General features: G+C 39.9%; 1 protein-coding gene across 1 annotated transcript; it reads right to left on the bottom strand.

The window, feature by feature from the left end:
• Positions 1–19,184: 19,184 nt before the first annotated feature.
• Positions 19,185–24,007, bottom strand: plk2b (polo-like kinase 2b (Drosophila)). The gene is made up of 15 exons (XM_072252555.1): positions 23,768–24,007; positions 23,254–23,361; positions 22,963–23,079; positions 22,726–22,855; positions 22,524–22,611; positions 22,343–22,438; positions 21,912–22,110; positions 21,661–21,808; positions 21,389–21,489; positions 21,134–21,278; positions 20,936–21,016; positions 20,672–20,831; positions 20,457–20,586; positions 20,224–20,334; positions 19,185–19,951 (listed from the first exon to the last, which is right to left on the bottom strand). Exons 1-15 carry the CDS (start codon positions 23,954–23,956, stop codon positions 19,760–19,762), a joined length of 1,995 nt encoding a protein of 664 aa, XP_072108656.1. The 5' UTR covers positions 23,957–24,007; the 3' UTR covers positions 19,185–19,759.
• Between the last annotated feature and the right edge of the window lie 1,056 nt (positions 24,008–25,063).

Consider the following 25,063-nt stretch of genomic DNA (forward strand, 5'->3'; position numbering starts at 1 on the left):
ACCCCATGGAGGCGAGGACAAGACAAGACAACATGAAAGAACACCAGACATTATCTATCTAGCTCCAGCAATAGAACTAGACCAAAGTGCAGGCGAGGGCTGCAAATGAGGGCTAGAGGTGAGAGGGGCAGAGAAGGGATACAGACGGGGGGTAGGACAGGAATCACAGACTGCCAGGGCCAGAACTTGACTCGAAACTGGGAAGCCGCCAGGACCAGGACTTGACATGGTACTTGAACGCTGCCAGGACCAGGACTTGACTTGGTGCTTGAATGCCGCCGGAGCCAGGACTTGACTTGGAGCCTCCGGGTAGTGGAGAGCTCTCGACTCGGCCCGGAAACAGTAGACAGCAGTTCTTGTTTCCCTCTGGCGGGTTAACTGATGGACCCACCTCGGTGAGGAAACTTTGCAGGCTCGCTTTGGCGAGGTAACTGGACAGGGTTGCTCCGGTGAGGAGAGGCGAATTACCGGCACTCACTTCTGCAGAGACTAGGCTTGCTCCGGCCAGATGACATCGGCACACCGTACCTTGGATGACTTCGCAGATGCTCCTGCCCGAACGGCTGAAAGCCGGAGACTATAAACTTTCAGTTCAGCTGAGTGTTAATTGCCTCTAATCACCAAAGTCGAGGGACACAGGAAAACAGGGAATCAACAGTCCGGATCGCAACATAAACAAGGTAAATTTAAAGGGACCCCGATCCAGACCATGACAACTTTAGGTTTCATAAGCAGAATCAAAAGGAAGGGGTGTCCATTTTAGCGTACATGGCTGAGTGAAGAAGTTGATTGAACATTGTCAGTTCAGTGATGGGCTTAATGGTGCACTGAGAGATCGTTCAGTTTGTGGAATCTTACAAGAAAGCAGTGTTCAAGGATGGTACTGGAAAACTCAAACATATTGAGGGTAAAATGGTATTAAATGAAAACGCCACCCTTGGGTCTTACAAAGCCTGTCCAGTTCCTTATACCACCTGTTATAAAGTAGCCAGTGAGCTAGATTGCATGGAGGCGGAAGGAATTCTTTCCAAGGTTGATTGAAGCCAATGTTCCCAGTGGCCAAGAAGGATGGGTCTGTTAGGACCTGTAGTGATTTTAAGGTTACCATTAACCCAGTACTGAAAGTAAATCAATACCTTTTGGCCAGGGTAGAGGATATCTTTGCAATCGTTTCTGAAGAAGAACATTTCAGCAAAGTGGATTCAGCTTCGGCCTACCTACAGATGGAGATGGAAGAAGAGTCCAAAGTGTCTCCTGCAATAGACACTCACAAAGGGTTTTATTGCTATAACAGGTTTATTTTTGTAATAGTGTCTGCATCTGCACACTGGCAGAAAGCTATGGACCAGGAGCTGCAAAGCATTACCTGGACGACATCATTGTTACTGGAAAGGATGGCAAGGAACATCTCCGAATTCTCAAGACAGTTTAAAAAGACTGGAAAATTAAGGGCTGATAGCACAATACGGCAAGTATGAATACTTTAAGCCAAGCATCACTTAGCAAAGAGGCCAGAAGTGTTCCCAATAGCCTCCATTGCAGCCTCGCACACTGTTGATGTGTTGAGAAGCCTCTTGTCAAGGACTGGTGTTCCAGAACATTTAGTCACTGACAGTAGACCACAGTTTGTTGCAAAACAGTTTCAGTTATTCTTGAAAATGATTGAAATAAGGCAGATTATGTCTGTACTGTACCATCCAGGTACAAATAGCTTGGTGGAATGATCTGTCAAGAGTCTAAAGAACACACTGGAAGCAATGTCAACAGAACATGCTACATTGACACCAAATCAAAAGCTTACCTATTTCCTCCTTGCATACTGCAATGCAGTACACTCCACAAGCAACTATACTGTTCCCTGGTCAGCACTTGTCACTTGCACTCACGCTTGGATCTCCTCAAACAAGGAGGTTTGACGTTTCAATCCTGGACAAGCAGTACGGATGAGGAGCTACAAAAGTGGGTGCTTGGAAAGATGAAGGACAGACCTGGACCACTCTCCTACACAATGGTGATTGTATCTGATGTCATCTGAAGATAGTGCTTCTATCAGTTGAGGAGATTAGAATCAGTTGTTAGTGAAGAAAGGTGTCCACAGCTGTCAAAACTGGGTCCTGCAGTCCCGCAGCCAACTCCTACAACCTCCACAGAGGAGGCCCCAGAACCTGAGATTGCTTCACAGTCACAAGTCTCACCTGCCAAGCAGAGTGACCCTCTTGTCAGGAGAGACATGATCCTACCAGAGTAAGAAATCCTTCACAGCAATTAAACCTTCAGGCCTGAATGGCACAATTTAAAATTTACTATGTTGTGGATATCTGTACAGTAGCTGTATTATATAAGTTGAGATATATATATAAGTTGAGCTGCATTCTATATTGAATTAAAGTTTAACCTTAAGCAGGGAGGAGTGTTGTGTATTTAATATTTCAGTAATATTGTAAATATACTGTTTGATTAAGCATTCTTTGTTTGTTTACATAATTCATTAGGGGTTATATTTAAAAGTATGTGAATGGCATATGTGATCACACCACCATGTAATATGTGCATGCCTCACTGAAAAGTAAAAACAAAACTAGAGAACACAGATTTATCCTCAGTTCACCTGTGTTTTTCTTTAAATTAGTTTTGGAGTTACAAAACATAACAATGACCTAATCCCTTTTCCTACCTGTATCATTGGCACCAATATATACCACGACTTCCGGCTGTTCACCCACTCCCTTTAGGATGGTGTGGACCCAATCCAAGGCATCCCTGATTCTAGCACCTGGGAAGGAACATACCAACCAGGTGTATCTTTCACATCCACAGAATCTCCTGTCTGATTATGGAATCCCCTACCACTACTGCAGTTCTCTTCTCCTCCTTCCATTCAGAGCCACGGAGCTGAACTCAGTGCCAGAGACTCGGTCATTGTGGTTTCCCCTGTTGGTTCAACCACCCCTCCAAACTATATTATACTATAGTATAATAAGTATAATAGCATACTTATTATCGAGGGGTATGGCCACAGGGGTATTCTGCAATGACTACTCATTTCCCTTCTCTCTCCTGACAGTCACCCAGCTACCTGCTTCCTACAACTTAGGCGTGACTACCTCCCTGGAGCTCCTATCTGTCACCTCCTTGGTCTCCCATATGAGACAAAGGCCATCCAATTGCAACTCCACTTCCCCAGCACAGTTTGTAAAGAGCTGAAGCTTGATACACCTCATGTAAATGTAGCTATCAGGAAGACTGGATGTCTCCCAGATTTCCCACATCTCACACTCTAGAGATCAATGGTTTGATCCTGACATCTTCTGATGTCTTTGCAGAGTTTGCACATTTTATCTGTGTCCTTGATGGTTTTCTCCAGCTGTTCCCATTTGCCCCCGTATTCCAAGGACTAGCAGAATAATTGGCTACTGTCAATTACCCTTGGTGCAGGTTAATGACAACAGAATTGATAGGAGAGTTTATTGACATGTGTTAGAGAGAATAAGTTATAGGGAGGACAGGGAAATAAGAAGTCGAGGCACAGGTCTAGGGGAATTATTACTCCGTTAGCCTTTGTGAACCGACGGGCTGAGTGACCTCCCTCAGTGTCCTCGTGTGTGTAAGATATCATGTCAGGCCAGTCTTCCAAAAGGCATGTCATGAAACCTCAGATCTGCCAACATATTTGCATGACTTGAGGATTTCATCTCCGACAATCTTTAACAATCATTAATTCTGACTAAATGATTACAGCAAGAAGCTCAAAGAAAAAATCTAATACAGTATTGCTTCCCCTAATAACTGAAATAATCAATGTTAATTTAAATGGCAATCTTTTTGCAAATACCTGTTCTTGTGGATATCGATATCCTACTATTTATCATATGAAAGGTTACAATAAGCGAACTAGGCAACTAGGTTTTTCCAGAAGGCCTGCGAGAGACTCTGAAGTCATCTGGGAGAAAGTTCTATGGTCTGATGAAACCAAAATTGAGCTTTTCAGCCATCAAACTAAACTATGTTTGGCGTAAGTCAAACACCGCACATCATCAAAAACACACCATCCCTACTGTGAACCATGGTGATGGATACATCATGCTGTGGGGATGCTTCACTGCAGCAGGCCCTGGAAGGCTTGTGAGGATAGAGGGTAAAATGAATGGAGTGAAATACAGGGAAATCCTGGAGGAAAACCTGATGCAATCTGCAAGAGAACTGTGACTTGGGAGAAAATTTGTTTTCTAGCAAGACAATGACATAAAGCCAAAGCTACACAGGAACAGCTTAAAAACAACAAAGTTAATGTCCTGGAGTGGCCAAGTCAGAATCCAGATCTCAATCCAATTGAGAATTTGTGGCTGGGCTTGAAAAGGGCTGTTCATGCAGAATCCCCGTGCAATCTGACAGCTGGAGCAGTTTTGTAAAGAAGAATGGAGAAAAATTGCAGTGTCCAGATGTGTAAAGCTGATAGAGACCTATCCACACAGACTCAAGGCTGTAATTACTGCCAAAGGTGCATCTACTAAAAATACCAACTTGAAGGGGGTGAATACTGCGTTCACCAGCAACTTTTATGTGTTACTTAAGCAATCTATTGTTTTGTGTTTTATATTTGCAATTAATTTTGTCAAGATCTGTTTTCACTTTGACATGAAAGAGTCTTTTTGATCAATATCAAAAAAGCTAAATAAAATCCATTGTGATTCAATGTTGTAAAAGAATAAAACATGAAAACTTCCAAGGGGGGTGAATACTTTTTATAGACACTGCAGCTGACTGTCCCTGTCTGCCTTACAACATTATTGATCCATGTCTCACTATCCTATCAATGGGAGCAAATTGAGGAAATGATTCACTTTAATAAATAGAATAAAATTGTGCACATTAACTGCAAAACATCATTTCTGTCTCCAAACACAACTAAACTCCACCTTGATTAAATTCTGCCTTAGGTGTGGCTTAAAGTACTTTTTGGACAGTATGCTGACAATATTCCATTTGTTTCTCTCCATATAATACTCTGTTTTCACAGTAAGCTACTGTCAGCACCACAGTCCCTTATCACAATAGCCTGTCTCCTCCTCTGTTTTCCTAATCCATCGTATGTTCTCGCTAGGAAATCCCTAGTCTCACAGCATCTGTCCTTAATTGCTCAGTAGTCTGTTTAACAGTCCTCTGGGAACTGCTTGGAAAGTTGTTTTTGTTTGTTTCCTTGCCATTTACAATTATTAGAACACTTCTCTTTGTAGACCACTAAATAGTGGAATCAGCCTGGTTTAGAGAATTTACGGAATATTACTGATAATTAAAGTAAAGGCATTAACTGTCATTCCCCAAGTTCATTTCTGGCAGTATTTAATGCATTCATACTAAATTTATTTCTATGTCTTTCCTCTCAACTAAATATAAGGAAGTCCAATGCATTCTTCTGGGTCTTGACCAATTTACACCAACTCAACAGACCAGCTTGTGACTGCAACATTGCTTTTCTGGAAGTTTGCTGTGCACAAGGTAGCAGCTACGTGTTCTACATTGTAGAAGCGACTACATTTTAAAACAGAAGATGACGGGGCGAAAGGCACCATACAAATGTACACTCAGTGGCCACTGTGGTGATATCACGGGTCACATGTAAGAATGTGATTGGACAGAGTTGGGAGCATGCATAGAACTGACAGAACGATCGAGAAGCTTGTATGTTAAACGTAGTTGCTGTTTGCTGTTAAATAAAAGTTCTAGTTATGCTCTTCCAGGATATGGTTTGTTCTTAGTAACCCACGGTACGTATGAAGAGCACAACAGCCACTTTATTAGATACCTTCTATACCTAATAAGTTTGCAATTTCATGGCCTTCTCCTGCTGTAGCTCATCCACTTCATGCTTTGAAATGCTGTGTGTTCAGAGATGATCTGCACACCACTGTTGTTATTTAAGTTACTGTGACCGTGTCTGAATGCTTTTATGCATTGAATTACTGCCACATGGTTGGTTGAATAAATATTTGCATTAATGAGCAGGTGTACAGGTGTACCTAATAAAGTGGCCACTGAGTATAAGAACTCATCCTTTTCCTTCCCAATATTTTACTGCTACTTCTAAAACAGGAGAGAGTGAAATTTAATGCAGTGAAAATTGTTCGAAGTAGTTTACAGCCTGACATATCCACGAGAGAGCCAGTGATCTAACAAAGAAAGTGAATATTTTTGCCTAGAAATCTATTCTGGTGCTATACAGCAGCTGCAGATTTACCTGTTAAAGGATCTTGCATTTCAGGACAACTTCAACATCTGTAAAGATACCTCGAGCAGAATTATAAAGGAAGAAACACCATAAAGACACAAGTGGAAAGTAATTGTTCTAAAAAGTACTGGAAATACTCACTAGGTCAGGTTGTACTCTCTGTGGGAAAAGAAACAGAAAGTTTCAGGTCTAAGTCACCTCCTTCATACCTACTGATTCCTGTCATTGGTGATTTTTTGGGTGTTGTTTTCTGGTGTTTATCTTTTATATTAAAAGACTGTATGTATACTTTAATTTTGTCCTATTTAATAATCTATTTTCACTGCAGCATAGTTGACAGAAGGAAAATGTTGGATTGAGTTAGGGAAAGATTGAAGAAACCCAAAGATAGAAACTAATAGAATAAAGCAATTTAAACAAAATATCTCTGCAATAAATTTCAATAGATAGAGTCAGGTATTTCCGATATCTCGCAATATCAGAGGGATCATAAAATCATTAATTTTGATAATGATTCCTTTATAGTATTGCATCAATTATTGACGCATTTCCATTAGTGAGGTGCAAAGTGATGACAGATTTCTTCTGTTATCTGTACCTTGTTCCGAACTTGTGGAATGCCCTTCCCCATCACCTGGTCACCAACTTCAATATTTGTGCTATGAAGAGAGGGAGAGAGAGAGAGAGGAAGAGAGAGAGAGGAAGAGAGAGAGAGGGAGGGAGAGGGAGAGGGAGGGAGGGAGGGGGAGAGAGAGAGACAGAGAGAGAGAGAGAGAGAGATAGAGATTGCTCCTTCACCCTGAGGGTGCTCTGCGCTTGGCATCACCATGGACTGCCATGCTCCACATTGGTGATTTTCCAGTTTTATTTCAGGAACTGCAACATTTTACTTTGTCTTAGATATCTGAGACATGTTGACAACATATTGGCAATGGGAAGCACAATTTCCACTGGCAGCTCTATCTCATACCATAAAGTTAAAAGCTGCTGATTAAGAAACAAGTTATTTACAGAGCACCCACGCCTCTGCCAAGCCGAGAGTGTTAGTATTCTCAGGGAATAACTGTACAGCTAATGTCTCAAGTCGTCTGCAGGATTAAAAAGCTTGAGGTGTCTGAAGCAATCATCAGTTGCAGCACTGTCATTGTTCAAACTCCAGTATCATTTTGTCTCTCACAGAGAATTTGCTTGATTGCAAAGATTGTTGAAGAGCTTGTAATGAAATTCAATGTGCCACCAACATGAAATGTACAACAGCTCTTTTATGGAGAAGAATAAACTGCTTCACTTTACAATAGCAACACAATTTGTTTTTATCTAAAGCAACCAGCCAAACAACTAGGTTCTCGTTATTAGAATTGATATAGAAATATTAACTTTCTAAAATTACTGATCCCAGTTCCAATTGGAATACAAATGGCTACATCCCCTATTTGTCTATTTATGCTGTGTAATGTTGTTTATCACAAAGAAAACAAGAAATCAGATGCTTGATGATAAGCGTGGTGGTGCCATGGAATGGGAAGGGGATGATGGGTGGAGCAGTAATTTTGGGAAGTTATTATCCATTTGTGTTGCTGAAGCACTTACATTGCTGCATACTGTATTAACATCAATTATCAGCAGATTTCTTTTGGGTAGCACTGGCTCCCTGAGGTCTGTGATTGTCTTGCAATTTTCAAAGGATAGTGATGCTTGAAGTTGCATTTATGCACTGCTCTTTAGAGAAACATCCTGTTGAAATTGCATGCAAGGCATACCAATAACATATTAATCCTGCTGTCTCAGGAATAGATACTTCAGTACTTTAAACAAATATATTTCAAGTTATTGAAAACAATTGAAAATATTTGTATAAACTTTCAAATTTCCTGTCAGCATGTATTAATAATGCACACTAGTAAGGCCATAATTAGCATCGTGTATTAGGAAGGTTACAAAAACACTAATTGCGATAGAACACCTATTCACCAAGATATTACCATTACTGTGACAAATTTTCACAAGTTGTCAAAAGTTAGTGATTTAGAAATTATTTGGTGACTGGATATTTTTACATAGTGAGAGATTTAAATGTGTAGAGAGGTACAGAGAGGGAAATAACACATTGGCCTTTATTTCAGGAGAAGTAAGGGTAAGAAGAAGCTTTTTGCTTCAATTATATAGAATCTTAGTGAGTCAAGATCTGTGTCCTGCTCTAGTTTCAATATCTAAGAAAGGATATCTTTGTTGTAGGGAGAATTCAGTGAAGGTTTACAAAACTAACTTATGATATGATGGTTTTGTTATACAAGGAAGATTAAGTAGAATGGGTATATTCCCTATTGAATTTAGAATAAGAGGTAATCTTGTTAAAAGGTATAAAATCCTTGTACTGCAATGACAGGGCAGGCACAAAGATGATGTTTCCCTGCCTAGGGTGTCCAAAACCAGGGACTCAAGATAAAGGTTGGGCCATTCAAGACATGAAGAAGAAGAAGAAAGCCTTTAACTCCGAGTGGAGTCATCAGGACGCCATCATGACGGCGTTCTTTAGGTAGACTTTCTTATTTTTACGAGGCCAAGTTGCTAACTCGACGCTCAACCCAGCACGGATGGAAAGTGTGCAAGGGAGCTGGCTGGGTTCGAACTCGGGAGCCTTCGCTCCAAAGTCTGGCGCTGATGCCACTATGCCACCAATGGATTCAAGACATAGGTGAGAAGAAATTTCTTCTTGCAGAGAGTTTCTAATTCCCTCTCAAAAGAAGTATGGAGGCTTAATCATTGAGAATATTCAAAACAGTAATCAATCAATTTTTAGATACTAAGATAATTAAGGGTTATGTGGTTAGTTCAGGAAAGTGGCAAATAGAAAATAGGTTACCCAAGATCTTCTTGAATGTCATGGGCAGCACAGGTGACCAAATAGCCCAGTTTTGGCTCTGCTTTTATGATCTTGCATTCTTAAAAGATGAATCACAACTCTGCACTGTGGAATTTAGTTGGTCTTGGATCTACTTCATTGTTCATGGTAACAAGGGAATGAAGTTTAGGAGTTGAATGTGTGGATCAGGTTGTCAGGGCTGAGTTAAGCCCCAGTGGGGGTGGATTTGAAGTCTAATTTGGCTCTGGTTCGAGGAAGTATTTGGGACCTGAGGGAGGCAAGAGATTAAGTTCTTAAATTGAAATATGCAGACAGGTTGAATCAAGATTCAGCTATTACGAAGATATGGTCCTGATGTTAAAAACATGTACAGGTGAATGAAAATCACAAAGTGACACCCACAATGTGGATTTCACAGAGAATTTGAAAGAAAAATTGTAAAGTTTATGATCTACAAAGTCTCCAATTTTATCTGACAATGTATTTTTTTTCTCACAGAAATACAAGTGCGGCACTGGGCTACATAAAGGCATTGTTAGGCCAATAATTATTTTCGCAATTGAAGCTGAGAAGTGGTGCCCTAATAGAAAAGTACAAAGGCAAGTAGTCATGCATTGCTTCCATTGATGGATAAAAAGCCAAATAAAGTAAAGAATCTCTAATCTTTACTCAGTAATTAGGTCAAGTGTGGAATACTCTGCAAGAAACTATGGATGATGCACAATACTTAAATACTTCTTCCAAGGAATTAGATTGGGGAGAGATTACCAGATATTGCATGGGCCTTCTCATTCTGACCAGGATTAGTAGACTAATACAGATGAGATTGATTGAATAACCAGTTCTAGGTTGTAAAATGTTAAGTTTCCATATAATTTCTAATTAAAAGTCATTACATACAATCAACATGATGATATTTTTGCACAGTTTATTGAAACTCTAACATTTAGTTTAAAAATTGGTGAACAGAAACCTCCTAAGCATGGTTAGAATGGCTCACCACCATTCAGGGCCCCAAACATTCCTTCCATGCGAGGTGACACTTCACCTGTGAGTCTATTAGGATCATTTACTGTATCTGGTGCACTATGTATCTGTGTGGCCTCCTGTATATCGGTGAGACCTGACGCAAGTTGGGAGACCACTTCACTGAGCACCTACACTCCATCCGTCAAAAAAAGCAGGACCTCCCGGGGGCCACCCACTTTAATTCCACTTCCCATTCCACTTCCGAACATGCCAGTCCATGGCCTCCTCTACTGTTGTGATGAGGCCACATTCAGTTTGAAGGAGCAACACCTTATATTCTATCTGGGTAGCCTCCAACGCGATAGCATGAACATCAATTTCTCAAACTTCCAGTAATGCCCCCCCCCATCACCATTCCCCATTCCCTTTTCCGTCTCTCATCTTATCTTCTTACCTGCCCATTGCCTCCTTCTGGTGCTCCTCCCTCTTTTCTTTCTTCCATGGCCTTCTGTCCTCTTCTTCAGGTTCCCCCTTCTCCAGCCTTTTATCTCTTTCACCAATTGACTTCCCAACTCATTACTTCACCACTTCTCTAAATACAGCTGTGCATTTAACAACAAGCCACAGTAACACCAACTGTGTAGGTGCATGGCTAATCACAGGTCACTACAAACCTAAATAATGCAGACTCATCACAATTGGAAGTTTATTCTTTTTGCTGGAAATATTTATTTATTTACTTGTTCATTGAGATACAGCGCAGAGTAGGCCCTTCTGGCCTTTCGAGCCCTGCAATCCCCCCATTTTAATTCTAGCCTAATCACAGGACAATTTACAATAACCAATTAATCTACCAACTGGTACACCTTTGCATTGTGGGAGGAAACCAGAGCACCCAGAGCAAACCCATGCGATCAGAACTTATAGGCAGTGCCGAGAATTGAACCCAGATCTCCTGTACCGTAAAGCGCCTTCTTGACTACTGTGCCTGTCAATCCCTGACAAGAGCAATCCAATTTATCAGATGTCTGGAAGACATTTTTAAACCCCGTGACGGCTGAAGTAACATTGCTCAACATCTTAAGACAGATACCAGGATGCTAATTTAAGAAGTGTACAAATTCAGCTGTTTCATTTTTTATTGTAAAACAAAATCCAAAAGATGATCAGGTTCATGTGAGGAAGGGACTGGCTGCTTACCATCCTGTACACTGTAATTGGCTTCGGATCTAGTAATTGTACATCAGTTAATTATTAAAAATCTTTAGCAACTGAAATTTTCATCCACACAGACACATTCTAAGGTAATCACCTGGAATACATTAGCACCGTTGTCAACCAAAGAACTACTTTGACAATGCTGCTGTTGTATTGCAATTGATTTAGCAATAAAAGTCATTGTTCAAGGTTAAAGTCAGTCAAGTTCATTGTCATTTGCACAAATACATGTAGATGGAATCTGTGTGTTCATCAATGTGTTTTGCAGCCTACTACTGACACAAGGCTGGGGGAGAGGTGGGACTGAGTACACCTCTCCTGATTTTCATTATTTGGTGTCCCATATCTAAGACAATGGAAAAATAGTCACTATGCAGTATATATTGTTATTACCAAGCTACAATGATAATAGGTGAATTTTCTAACCACAGTTCATTTTAAAGATCAGAAATTAATGTTATTTGAAGCTTCTAATCACAATTGTTCGTCCATCGTCGACGTCGATGAGAACCTCAACACCAGATGGTGTCGAGACTAGCGCGTGATTTGGTTTGAAGTGAGGGAGAGTTGCGTAGCGTCACCCTCACTCTCTCTTCCCAATTCCCATCTGGATCCAGTGGCAAGACAGAGTCGAGACGGCTGGAGATGGGACTAGGCGCAGTGGATGACCAGGACATCTTCTGTGTCTTGTCCTGCTCTACACGTTCCACGACGCTTGCAGAGACCGCCTTCTTGAACATTGGACCTTCCATGGGTCTCGTCCGCTCAATCCGCTGGAGTCTGTCTTCATATGCTGGGATAGACAATTCCCTATCTCACTGAGGGTTTGAGACCTGTCGGCTACCCTCACTTGGTTTAGTCACAATTTAAAAATTTAATTTAATTTAATCACTATTAATTTATAACTGACACACATTACAGCCAATTCAGTGACACCAGTAAATTACAACATCTGAAGGATTCCAGCTATCCTGATAACTTTGTGAGCCAATATCTGGCATGGAACTGACTAAATCAAATCAAATGTCATCCCTGATCTGTGTTGAGCCAACACAATCTGTGGAATTTCTGTCATTTGAAGGTTTTTTTATTATTCTGGGAAACTGTCAGTAGAGGCTGGAAAAATTGGGATAAACTCAAGAGAATAGGCTACAACTCAAGATTTTCTAACTTCCTTTCAGAGATACAGTTCAATCAAAGCAGAGGTTAGGGTGAGGGAGGGCAGTGGAGGTGCAAGGAAATGGCTGTGGAGCAAAACAGAACATCTTGGTATCCAGCTCATCTGTAATGTCCAATAATCCTCAGCTGTCGAGAAAGGTTTCATGAAGGGAACTTCATTAAAAGATGCAATGAATAAACCTAGCTAAGCGTTAGTCACAGATAAATCACTAACAAGTAATATAACGTCATAACAATGTTATATAATAATGCGACACTTAGATTCAATGTAAAGAACAGGTCTGGAGGTGAGCACAGTTTGAAACATCACAGGTTGAGTGTTTGCAGTTTCCTATTATTAAATGGTTTGCATGAGCAAGTTGTCATTCAGTGTATGATTTGTGCTGATGATGTATTCCGAACAAAAGACGAAGTGGAGATCTAATAAATGCAATGATTGTCTCCCAGTTTGATGAATACACCTCAGACAGAAAATAGCCCAAAAAACAGGTAATTATTGATGTAATTTTGCAGTAAGCAGTAAGCATTAAAAAGGCATTTCCTCTTCACATGCATTAACAAATCGTTGGAGTTCTTCTCTTATGCAATATTATCACAGTCATGAAAACCATCATTATGAAGAGCTTATAAATATTTCATCTTCTTTGCTCTATTCATACCTTCACTGAGGGCTGTTTATTTCTTACATTTCCAGTATATATTAGGCAACCAAATTCAGAACAAACGTTCAGTTTATATGTAAAATTGTGCAATAATTAAATAACGTTTGCTGCGGTTTCTTTGGAAATTCTCTGGATAAGGCACTCATGGGTTTTGAGAGCAATGCCAGCATTTGTTCCCCATCTCTAGCCTCTTTTGGGAGGGTGAAGGTGAAACGCTGAGATCCACTAAGTGATAATATTCCCACAGGGCTGTGGGATTTTGATGTAGCATTGGTTAACTATCTGATGAACATCACCATCTTTCTGTGTTGGAATGGTCCATGTTTTTGAGGGTAAGGGGTAAAGTGGGTACTCACCTTTTCTTTTCTTTTGGCTAGCTTTCTAAGAGAATGTGAAGGTCATGGACTCAAAGAATGATACAGACCAGGAATTGGCTCTTCAACCCTCCAAGCCCACTAAAAATTATCCAGTACCCATCTACACCATTCCTCCTCTAATCTCAGTTTATTCTTCACCGCCCCCTCACTCCCAAGAACTCCTCCTGATCATACAACTTACCTGCATTTGAAGGATAATTCATAGTGCCTGGCTTGTCTACCAGCATGTGTTTGAAATATGGGAGAAAACCAAATCATCCGGAGAAAACTCACAGGGTCGGAGGGAGAACATGCAGTATCTACGCAGGGTGTCAAGTGGTCCAGCCTCTTCCTGGAATGAAATATCTTGCACCTGTAATGACGTGACTGTTTTTGAACCAGGAGCTGCTCATACACAATCATCCTATCAGATGGGCAGGTATAAAATAACTTTAAAGAAAGTTGGGCAGATACGTGGATTGGAAAGATTTAGATTGCTATGGGCATGCTGACAAATGGGACTAGATTGGGTGGGGCATAGTGGCTGGCATGGACCAGTTGGGCCAAAAGTCCTATTCCCTCTATAATTTAGTGAACTTAGATTGTCCTTTGCACCAGTTGTGGTTTCCCTCCTGCATTCTGTCATATGGACCATGCATTGCCTTTGGCTGTCCATCTCGTGGAGGCTCCAAACACCATCCCTTATACACAGACATCCTCAGGAGGCGATAGTCTTCAGAGTAAATGTTTTGGGAGGAGGTGTACATCCATGTATTTTTTTACGTTTGTCCTAAGTTTAGTAGTCAAGGCTAGTGACCTTTACAAAGATATCACTTGTAAATTTGAAGCTTTTAGCTGGAGTTTTCCATCCCTGATGAGGAAGTAAACCAATCTGAGAGGGGTACCCCGTATAATTTTAATTAGGGAGCCTGTTAGTAAGGGAGTCCTTTCAAATGACTTCAGTTGAAAGCAGCTACCTGGACTAGTGTTGTGTAACTTCTTAAAAAATGAGGGGGAGAAAAAACATCATTCTTTGAATTCAGTGGCCTTCAGGCTTTGGTAAGTTAGTGGGTTTCAGTGATATTAGAACCTGAAGGTGTCTGTGTTATTCAACTCCAGTCTCTAGTTCAATGCAGTAATTTCCCTGTCAAATCAGTGGGTGGTGAGTCCTTTAACACTTATAGGTCAGACATACCACTATACCAAAGACCTGTAAAATTATAAACATCTTAGGCTCACTTGCTGCTTAATGTGTAATTAATAAGTAGAATTAGGTGGGCGTATCTACTGTTTCTGCTATTACAGTTTGTTAGACGTTACATTGTGGTAAGTAATACTTGCTATGGAATAAGGTCAACAGTGTGGTCAGTATACTTCAAGTTTCAATTTTACTTGTCATTTGACCATACATGAATACGGCCAAATGAAACAGAGTTACTCTGGGGCCCACGTGTCAAACACAGGGTCAACAGTCATACACAACTTAAGGCACATGTAGCACATACAATAAGCAAGCACATATAAGATTTCAGTAGAATACAGTCACACAAAAAAAATGATGGAAGACCCTGAGCTATAAGCCTTGCAGCAGCCGCAGTCGAAGACAATATGCCTTGTCTTCTGCCAAGTGAACGCTGAAGGGGCAGCAGCAATTCCAGTGTGGACAACTCGCCATACCATCCCCGGCATTCCAGTGGAGCATTGTGTTTAACCAAAGAGCTTAATTTAAGAGAAGTTCATGCCAGAAACGCTCTGACCTATGGGATCCCATTCCTGGCAAACACATGTTTGGGAAGTGTGCCCAGCTGGATAACCATTAATGAATTGTCCTTTTCCAAATGGATAGAATAATGCAGACTTACGGTCACCTTCTAGACCCACACGAGTAATTAGCCTAGACTTCTTAAAGTTTCCTATTCATTTGATGTTCTTTTTCAGGAACTTTCAACAGTGACTAAAGAAACTGTATTTTACATTAGTTAATTCTGCAAGAAAAATCATCGATTAACTGCTGTCAATATCAAACTAACGTTGATCTTCTATTCATGAAACAGCACAGAACAGAGGTTCTTCACTTATATCCATAACAGACAAGTTAATTGAATTGAATTGATATTATTTCTTTCGTCCTTCACATACATGAGTAAAAATCTGTATGTTACATCTCCATCTAAATGTGCAATGTGCAATCAGTGATTTATAATAAGTGGAACAGTCAATGTAACATGGAAATACACTCAGATCAGCGTGGGTTAATCAGCCTGGTGGCCTGGTGGAAGAAGCTGTCCCAGAGCCTATTGGTCCTGGCTTTTATGCTGTGGTACTGTTTCCTGGATGGTAGCAGCTGGAATAGATTGTGGTTGGGGTGAGTCAGGTCCCAATGATCCTACGGGCCCTTTTTACACACCTGTCTTTGTAAATGTCCTGAATTATGGGAGCTTCCCAACTACAGATGTGCCAGGCTGTCCGCACCACTCTCTGCAGAATCCTGCAATTAAGGGAGATACAGTTCCCATACCAGGCAGTGATGCAGCCAGTCAAGATGCTCTCAATTGTGCCCCTGTAGAAATTATTAGGATTTTGGATCTCATACCAAACTTCTTCAACCACCAAAGATGAAAGAGGCGCTGTTGTGCCTTTTTCCCCACACAGCTGGTGTGTTCAGATCACGTGAGGTCCTCGGTGATGTGGATGTCAAGGAACTTATAGCTGTTTACCCTCTCAACCCCAGATCTATTGATGTCAGTAGGGGTTAGCCTGTCTCCATTCCTCCTGTAATCCACAAACAGCTCCTTTGTTTTTGCGACATTGAGGGAGAGGTTGTTTTCTTGATACCACTGTGTCAGAGAGATGACTTCTTCCCTGTAGGCCTCCTCGTTATTGTTTGAGATAAGGTCAATCAATGTAGTGTCATCAGCAAATTTAATTAGAAGATTAGAGCTGTGGGTGGTGACACAGTCATGGGTATACAGAGAGTAAGGGAGGGTACTTAGTACACAGCCCTGAGGGGCTCCAGTGTTGAGAGTCAGAGGGGTGGAGGTGAGGGAGCCCACTATTACCACCTGCCGATGATCTGACAGGAAGTTGATCAGGCATAAACCTAAAGGTCCCCTGCACTACAAAAGCCTTAAGAATAGCTGCCAACATGCTTCAAAACAAGATCATATGTGCCTAGTCTACTTAACTTTTCTGAAAAGTATTACAGGTGGAGCAAGTGGGCAAACCTTACGACTTATGCACAGAGACCTTTGGAAATTCCTCGGCAAAATGGATGCTTAAATCACTGGGAATAATGGTAAGATATAGGACAAATACAATCAAAGTGACCAGGGAATATTGTGGGGACCTTTTGCTTCTACTTTGAATTATAAACATTTTATGTTGGATTCCATACAGAATTTAAGTATACAGGCAGTGCAAAGCTAACTGGTTTCAGTAATAATCAGGTTTGATGATGGAACCAAAGCAGGAAGTGATATGGTAGTAGATAATACACCTGCTGACAGAAATCACTACAGAAAGAACATAGAAAAGCCAAAGTCAATTACACCAATCAATTTGTTGATAAATTACCAGTGCTTCTTTGGCACATACGTTCTGCTCACGATGTCCGTAATACAATCTTTTGATTGTTTATATATAGACAGACACACTCAGTGGCCACTTTTAATAATGTGGCCAACTTATAATTCTTAAGTTATGCATTGTACTTCCACTGCAAAGCAACAAATTTCTCAACAAGTAATTGAATGGCAGAGCAGACTCAATGGGCCAAATGTTCTACTTCTGCTCCTGTATCTTATAGTCTTATGTCAGTGTTAATATACCTAATTGTGATGCTGAATCTGAAGAGCACAAGTCCTTGCCAATTTTTTCATCCATCTATATTAATACCACTTCCCCACATTAAGTCCATCCATCTATACTTTGACTATTTGAGTACCTGCCTAAATCTTGCATCTGATACCACACCCTTCTCTGGCAGCAAATTTCTGATATCAAGCACTCAGCTTTCCCTCATCTTAAACCCATCTCATTTTTGATAGCACCACATGGAAAAAGATTCTGCCTATCAGCTTTATACATCTTATTGCCCTCAGAGCTAGTTCTATGACTAAATTTAATTGTAACAGGCCAAGTCATTAGTTAAGAAAATTTCTCTTGTATTAAGATGCTATCTCAATCCATTTCAATCAAATCTTTGTCTCCAGTCTTTTACTTAAAATTACTTTGCACGTTTTACAAACTGCCAAAAGGCACATCATGTTCTTCACTCTTGTCTGAGAAACCTTTACCTACACTATCTTTTCTTACCTCAAACCTTACACAAATTGTCCACTGCACTGAACTGGTCTGGACTTCATTCTTTCCGATTTCTTGTAAACATGCTGTATAATTGTATTTCTTGTGAATGTCACTTATGATGTCATATACCTCTGATGCTGCTGCAGGTTTTTCTATTGGACTTGTGTGTATGTCAGTAAACTCATCTGTGAAATTTGCTGGACACTGATCAAATCTGTTTAATCCACTCCTTTAAAGCCTGTGATTTTCTTCCATCTCAAAGACTTTACCTCACGCTTTCTTGCAGTAAAAGCTTTTGAGGAACTGCTGAAAAAATGTGCTTATTTTGTTAAAGCACCTTAAGACCCATTCTGGTGGCAAATCATTGGCTTACATCATTTATCACTTTCCTTTTATATTGCAGATGCACAGCAAGTGCAACTATTTGCAACACCATTCAAGGTTAGGTAATGGAAATCCTTCAATTTATGTTTAATCACTTGACTTACCACAGCCTACTATCTGAAGCCTGCTGCATTCTAACAATTGTGTTTCACAGCCTCACATTTTTAAAAAGTTGAAACTACACTAACCACGCAGCTGACTTTAACCAAAGTTAATGGAAACAATTCCATTAGCAACAGGCTCCCCAACTAAAATTACAATGGGAGCCCTCTCAAGTTGGTTTACTTTATCAGAAATGGCAAGCTCCACTAAGGGGCAGCTGCTTAACCATGTGAGAATTTCAGGCTTAGGATCCAGGATAAATTCTTGTACATTCTCAGCTCAGTTTGATGTTCCTAATGACCATAGCACACAAGCAGAAAGTGAATAGCACAGAAAACCAGAGGGGAATAGTACATTTGAAGATTAGTTCAGCTAATTGCAATTGAGCATTTAGTTTCATGTTTCTATGCAGGAAATCATACATATCTGAAAAACCTAGCAAAGCACTGCTTTTGTAGGTGGGCACAACAAGATACTGATTCAACTTTCGAGATAAATAGTGCGCTAACAAACCAACAATCCCCAACTCAGGAATTGATTTGTTATTACATAGATAATTAGTTTTTGTTCATCTGGGAAATTCTACTTTGCCATGCAACAGGATTATATTGCCAACAGTATTAATTATTCAAGATTAACAAAATGAGCAAATGGAGATAAGGACAACTGAAAGCACTGTGCAGCAACTGCCTTGAAACTTTGATCATTGCTCAATTCTGCACCTTTTTACACAAGTTAAAACATTGCCCTTCGTTCACGGAAAGTTTTAGAACAGGAGTTCATTCAACAAGTTATCTAGTGAAAATCCCTTTTCATAATCCCATTGTCAGTTCAAGGCATATGTAAAGCAATGCAAGCTACCTATAAATAATAATCTTAAGTGCAAAATAAAGTTCAAAAACAGACAATTTCATTCACAATGAATTTAAGAACCTTTATTCATATTTATCATATCTTACTCAGCATTTCAACATTTCAGAAGTGTGAATCAGTGATACTTCAATAAATAATAAATATTCAGTGCAGAATAAATTATGGAATGAATTGTCCAGCCACAAGATGTGGTACAACAGGTGTTTGGATTGTCAGTTCTCTTCCAAGCACTCAAGTCTGGTTGCACTCAACAGCACAAGCTGTGGTTAAAAAAAGGTCTCTTTACAACTTGCAAATCCCAATTACTTTAATACTTTCTCAGCCTCACTTGCCACACACTTTCCTCTTGCTCCAAGTCTCAACTCATGACCTTTCTCTGCTGCAACACTGTTGCACTGCATTGTCCTCAATGCAAAAAAATACTGAAGTTCCTCAGGCCACTGCCACATTTCAGGTAGTCGTCCATTGAATGTCAGTCCAATGAAGCAGGATTGTAAAATGCACCTGTCTGGTACCAGCCCAGCACGCCAAAGTTCAGGTCCTTCGTACCATCTGGCAGACGGCCAGCCTGAAGCCCTTCCAAAACTGAAGGAAGGCATCGCCAGGTTGCTCAGTTCAAGCTTTAATTAAATCTTTGTTGCACCATATTCAATGCATACTCCATTCTGGTACGAAGTTCTTGTGAACATCCAGACATCAGCAGTGTTGATAGCTTGAATGTAGCAGAAACCCTATCTTCATTGATGTAAGTAAGTAGGTATTCCTCATTGTGGTTGCAAATAATAATTTTTGTATGATCATGATAAAAATTCACCTGCAATGAAATAACAACCGTCACTCATGGTAATTTTTCATAACCATCTTTAATAATTGAAATTCATAACAGCAGTACAAATTATTAGAATTGTTGTGTCTTTCCAAATTTAGTCTATATTTTAGAGAGATTTTTCTACAAATTGCAATATTAGCCAATAAGCCTTTGGTTGACAAACATTTGCCTCCAATTTCTTTATAGATAGGGAAATTCAACTGCGCCGGGCATTCTACATTTAGCTAAGTGATGGGAATAAAATATTTGATTCTTACCTGGAATGTGCCATCACTAAAGAGCATCATCAGTGCACGGTCTGACTTCAGCCACTGAAGGAGACACAATCTAGATTTCTGGGCATCCACAGAACTAGGCAGATCGCCACCCTAAGTAGAAAAATCAGAGTTTATTTGTGAGAAGGGTCACAGCCAAAATAAGAGTACAAGACAGCAAGCAAAATGGTATTTGCAGCTTTAGAAGCACAAAATGAATCTGTTAAGATTCTTACCTCCATTAGATTTTCTTCCATGTAGTGTGCAAAATATTTCAGAATAGTCATCTGACTAACAAACTTCTCAGGGATATCAACTGTTGAGAAGACAGAACATTGGCCCAGCTCTGCATAGTAGTGGATTGTTCTATGGGAAGACATGCCATAGGTTAATAACTCAGTTTTCCAAGCCAGTTGCTTACCAAACATAATCAAATCATTAGACAACTTACTTTTTATCTGCCAACAAGCTCATGTGGGTTCCATTATTGAAGAGGACGCCAACTGTGCGATCAGACAACTGATACCCAAAGCCATACTTATTAGAATAATCCACCCATTTGGTGACCCATTGGAAGGAGAAGCTCAACTGCTCTTTTGGAAAGTTGTCTCCTGAGAAATAAATCAGATGGTTAGTAAAGTGTTAAGGCCAGCAAAATGTCAATGCTCAGATTTTCACCACCACAATGGTGTAAAGTGATTGCAGTAGGGCTCACCTTCTGGCATATTTTCCAAGCAGCCCTTTAATACTCTTGTAACTGTGTCAGCCACACTTCCCATGGTACTGTCTTCGAGTGCTGAAATACAAACAAGATATTATAGCAATTTGCAGATAGTGAATTATTGTATTGAATTGTTCAGATTTGTATTTAAAAGAGTATTTCATTAAGACTTTATTTAATTCTTGTACTTACATTCACTGCTGCTACTGCAGCTTCCCAATGTTCCTCTTACTATCATCCTTATTGAATCTCTGATTTGCTGTTCATTATCCTTCATTGGCAAGGGGCTCTCAGGTTTAATGTGGGTAACTGGTGGCTTGCCAGTCAATTTTGACTCCTGACAGAAATAAAAGGCACATTTCAGCAGAGTCCTAGATCTCAAGGATACTTAGCAAAGCTCAATGTAAAGTTTACACAGTATTGTTAAAAATTTATAAATAAACCTACCTCATCTGACCGACTTCTGTTCAGTTGCTTACTTAAAGACATCTTCTTTAAGTCACTCTTCAGCTTGTAAATATCATCCACGTCATCTTTTCCCAGTTTGTCTGTTAAAAAAAAGCACTTATTGAGCCAGGTTAAAAGTTAATTTCTTCTAATTACTCAAATACTTCCCAATCTTGGGTGGAGATTATCAATAGACAAATTGTAGTCACCCCTATTACATTTTAGCTGATTTACTACAATTAATCAATAACATTTAGTCACTATACACTTACTGTGATTATCCAAGAACTTGGCCTTATCCTTCTTCCCACCAAACAGGGCTGCAGCTGCCTTCTTGAAAAAGTTCTTGGCAGGACTGGACAGGTGAAAGTCTGGCGCATAATGACAGCAGGATTCTGACAGTCTCTCGGGCGTAAACCCCTGCAGTACAAGGTCAAATTTTAGATTTCTGGCTGTTTGAAGTTCATTGGGTTTACAGAAAAGTAAAAATATGATTTAAACCAAGAATCTGTGCATCACCAACCTGAGTAAGGAAATCATAATGCAATATGTCATCTAGACTGGGTCGATCTTCTGGATTTTTTGCTAGCATACTGGCTATCAACTGTCTCGCAGATATCGACAATGATGACGGCATTGTGTATCTAGCTTCCTTAATACATCTGTAAGTTTCTTTTAGGTTAGTCGTTTCAAATGGGGGCCGCCCCAACAGCATTGTATACCTGCAAAGAATAAATTCAAGCATTAGTGCTTTTCTTGGGAACTGCAAAAAAACCCTGACATTATACAAATAATAACTTTCACAAGGCACCTTCAAACTTTCTGGAGCAGAAAGTCATTTAAGTAACACATGTGACTGAGCATAGAAAGCTCTGACTTGCATGAGGTAGGCAACTTATTTAATACAAAAAAAACAATTATTTCAAATGCAAGACATTCACGTGGGATACTTACATTACACAGCCCAATGCCCAAATATCAGATTCACAGCCATGTCCTTGTTTGTTGAGAACTTCAGGAGACAAGTAATTTGGTGTGCCGCAGATAGTTCTACAGAATAAAATGCTGGAGGTTATTACTGGTGTTTTGCCATATTGTAAGCCATTAAAATGTAAGCTGCAGCCTAATCCTTTACCTGCTTCTCTGCTCCACAGGTTCCAGCTTTGCTGCTAACCCAAAATCTCCTATTTTCAGTTCCATGGACTCATTGATGAAAAAGTTACCTGCAATTAAAAGATTATTAAAATTAGTTTTTCCAATTGATAATTAATTTTTCCTCTACAATTTATCTCTACCCATGCAGTTATAAGAAACATGCTGGAAAAAAAAACACATACCTAGCTTGAGGTCTCTGTGTAGAATTCCTTGTTCATGTAGACACTTTAGCCCTGAGACTATCTGTCGGAGGTAGTATCGTACTTCTGGTTCTGTCAGCACTTTCCGAGCTTTTAGCACGTGAGCCATCGACTAGATTATTTATTAAAAAAGGTAAAATTAATTATTCGCTCCCTTTAAAAACACGTAGAAATTGCTCAAGATTTTTTTGGGGACAGAGAAAATGAGCAAATGCTTACTCTTCGGCTGCAGTGTTCCAATAGGATGTAAATGTTTTCTTTATCTTCAAAGTGATGGTAAAAGTGAACGATATGCTTGTGGTGAAGCGTTCGGTGCAGCTCAATTTCGCGATCAATCTGAGTTTTGAAAAAGAACGAAAACCATCAGAAACTGGCATTTCCACATTACTGATTTTGCTTAAAAAAATGATTTGTGCAACTGAAGAAGCCTGTATCGTTCAGCGAGCACGGATCTACATCCGAATAAAGCGGCTGAAGCGCCCGATTTTACTTAAGCATAAAGCTACCCACCTTTTCTCTCTGATGGGGTTTGGCTACTCTAGTGTGTGGGATGATTTTTGCAGCATAGACGATGTTCGTGGTCAGGTCTGTCATCTCGTAGCACTTGGCAAAACCTCCCTGAACAAGAAAACAATTTGCATTATGTTCAAGTTAGAAAATCGTAACTTTCAAGTATTGTCTTTTAATATTTAAAAGAAACAGGCTGGGCTATTCGAACCTAATGACTATCAAAAACTACGGGGTCATTTGCAACATTGGAAATTATGCAGGTAATTAAAGTCAACAACTCTACGAAAGGGAATAGATCTGGAAGGCTAATTCTTCTCCTCACTACACCTACTGAGATTTTGTTATAGCTTCTTATTCTACGGAGACGACGTAATCCAGATTCAACAACTTTTATACATTTCAAACTTTGTAAGGATGCATTTGCTGTCGGAACCAGATGATGTAACACAGGTGCAAAGCCAGCGCGTCTGCCGCCGCTCTCTATCATTCGCTCCAAATGCAGATTTGTATTTACCTTTCCCAGCACTTTGCCTCTACAGTAACATTTGCCAGTAGCAGGATCAGTTATAATCCGGGACAACTCCGTACTGGTGCATGTCAAATCTTCCTGTCTTTTGTTGAAGCAGTGATCCGCGGATCTGCCGAGTGGCTGGTCGCACATCTTTGTGTTTTGCTGGTAAGTGATAGTCCTCAGTAAATCCATTGCTACAATCACAGAACACCCTCAGCCCGACTCAGACTGAACTGAAATACACAGCCACACTGCCTTTTATACCCTCGCCCTTCCGCGACGTCACAAGGCTGCTGAATTGTCGATTGGTACACGAAAATGTCAATCATTTCACAGCGCTCACGCTGCGGGTTACTCCGAAACCTGAATGGATCAAATGAGGGAAATTATCAACATTCATAGCAAACAATTACTTCAAAGATAAGTTTTACAAACGTGAGCACTTTAGATTGCAGCATATTAAATGCATCTATTGCCGATGAATTTGCTTATATCCGTTTTTATTGTGATACTGCTATGCAAATATGTCATACATTTGTAGTTAAAAACGTGGAGTTGTTGCATTTTCCACGAAAAACTGTCTGTGGTTAAAAAAAATCTAATCGCATATATATTCATATATCAGGTTAGGCAGTTAACGTTTCTCTTTATTTATCTTTTGCTTGAGCTATTTTCCAGTATTTAGGCGAGTATTTTTATGCATTGTTAATCAAAGATTCATATAAAATATCAGTTATTTTATCTTCTGATAATCTTCCATTCCATAAATCCATCTGTTCAAATTGTTCTTTGGCGGCGGCATATTTTTCCGTGGCCGTTTATTAGACAATAAATTGCGATCACGCTTTAAAGCAATGCAGTTTGAGATACAAAGCACCTCCTGAGCTACTGAATTTGCAACGTGTGCACGTTTGAAAACAAATGAGTGTCGAGTACAAACCACGCATGTTTCCTTAACCGCTTATTTTGTAGCGATATATTGTGCGCATGTTTAAAAACAGATGCCAAATAGACTGCAGTTTTACAAAATAAAAACAATTGAAGCCTAAATAATTTATTGGTTTTCCTATAAATCCATTCATTACCAGCTAGATCAATGCATTGCGCTTTTGCATGTGATGCTGACTTTCTCTGTCTTCGTTTTGCCCAATTAATTAACCTCTGGTAGAATCTCTGTAAAGGGAGAGACAAAGCAAAATCCAGCAAAGCTCATTAAAATCTCGATTGATATTCATTTAGAATGATCAATGTTGGATAAATATACACAGCATTGTTTTGTGGAGTTTTCTTTTGTATAAG

The sequence above is a fragment of the Mobula birostris genome, chromosome 3 (genome assembly GCF_030028105.1).
Source record: "Mobula birostris isolate sMobBir1 chromosome 3, sMobBir1.hap1, whole genome shotgun sequence".
Taxonomy (NCBI): domain Eukaryota; kingdom Metazoa; phylum Chordata; class Chondrichthyes; order Myliobatiformes; family Myliobatidae; genus Mobula; species Mobula birostris.

Coding starts and splice junctions, on each gene's coding strand:
- plk2b (XM_072252555.1), bottom strand. CDS start 23,956: ATGGATTTACTGAGGACTATCACTTACCAGCAAAACACAAAGATGTGC. Junction 22,612..22,725: donor ACACAGAGACCTCAAGCTAG/GTATGTGTTTTT, acceptor TTTTAATTGCAG/GTAACTTTTTCATCAATGAG. Junction 21,017..21,133: donor CTGCAGTAGCAGCAGTGAAT/GTAAGTACAAGA, acceptor TTTGTATTTCAG/CACTCGAAGACAGTACCATG.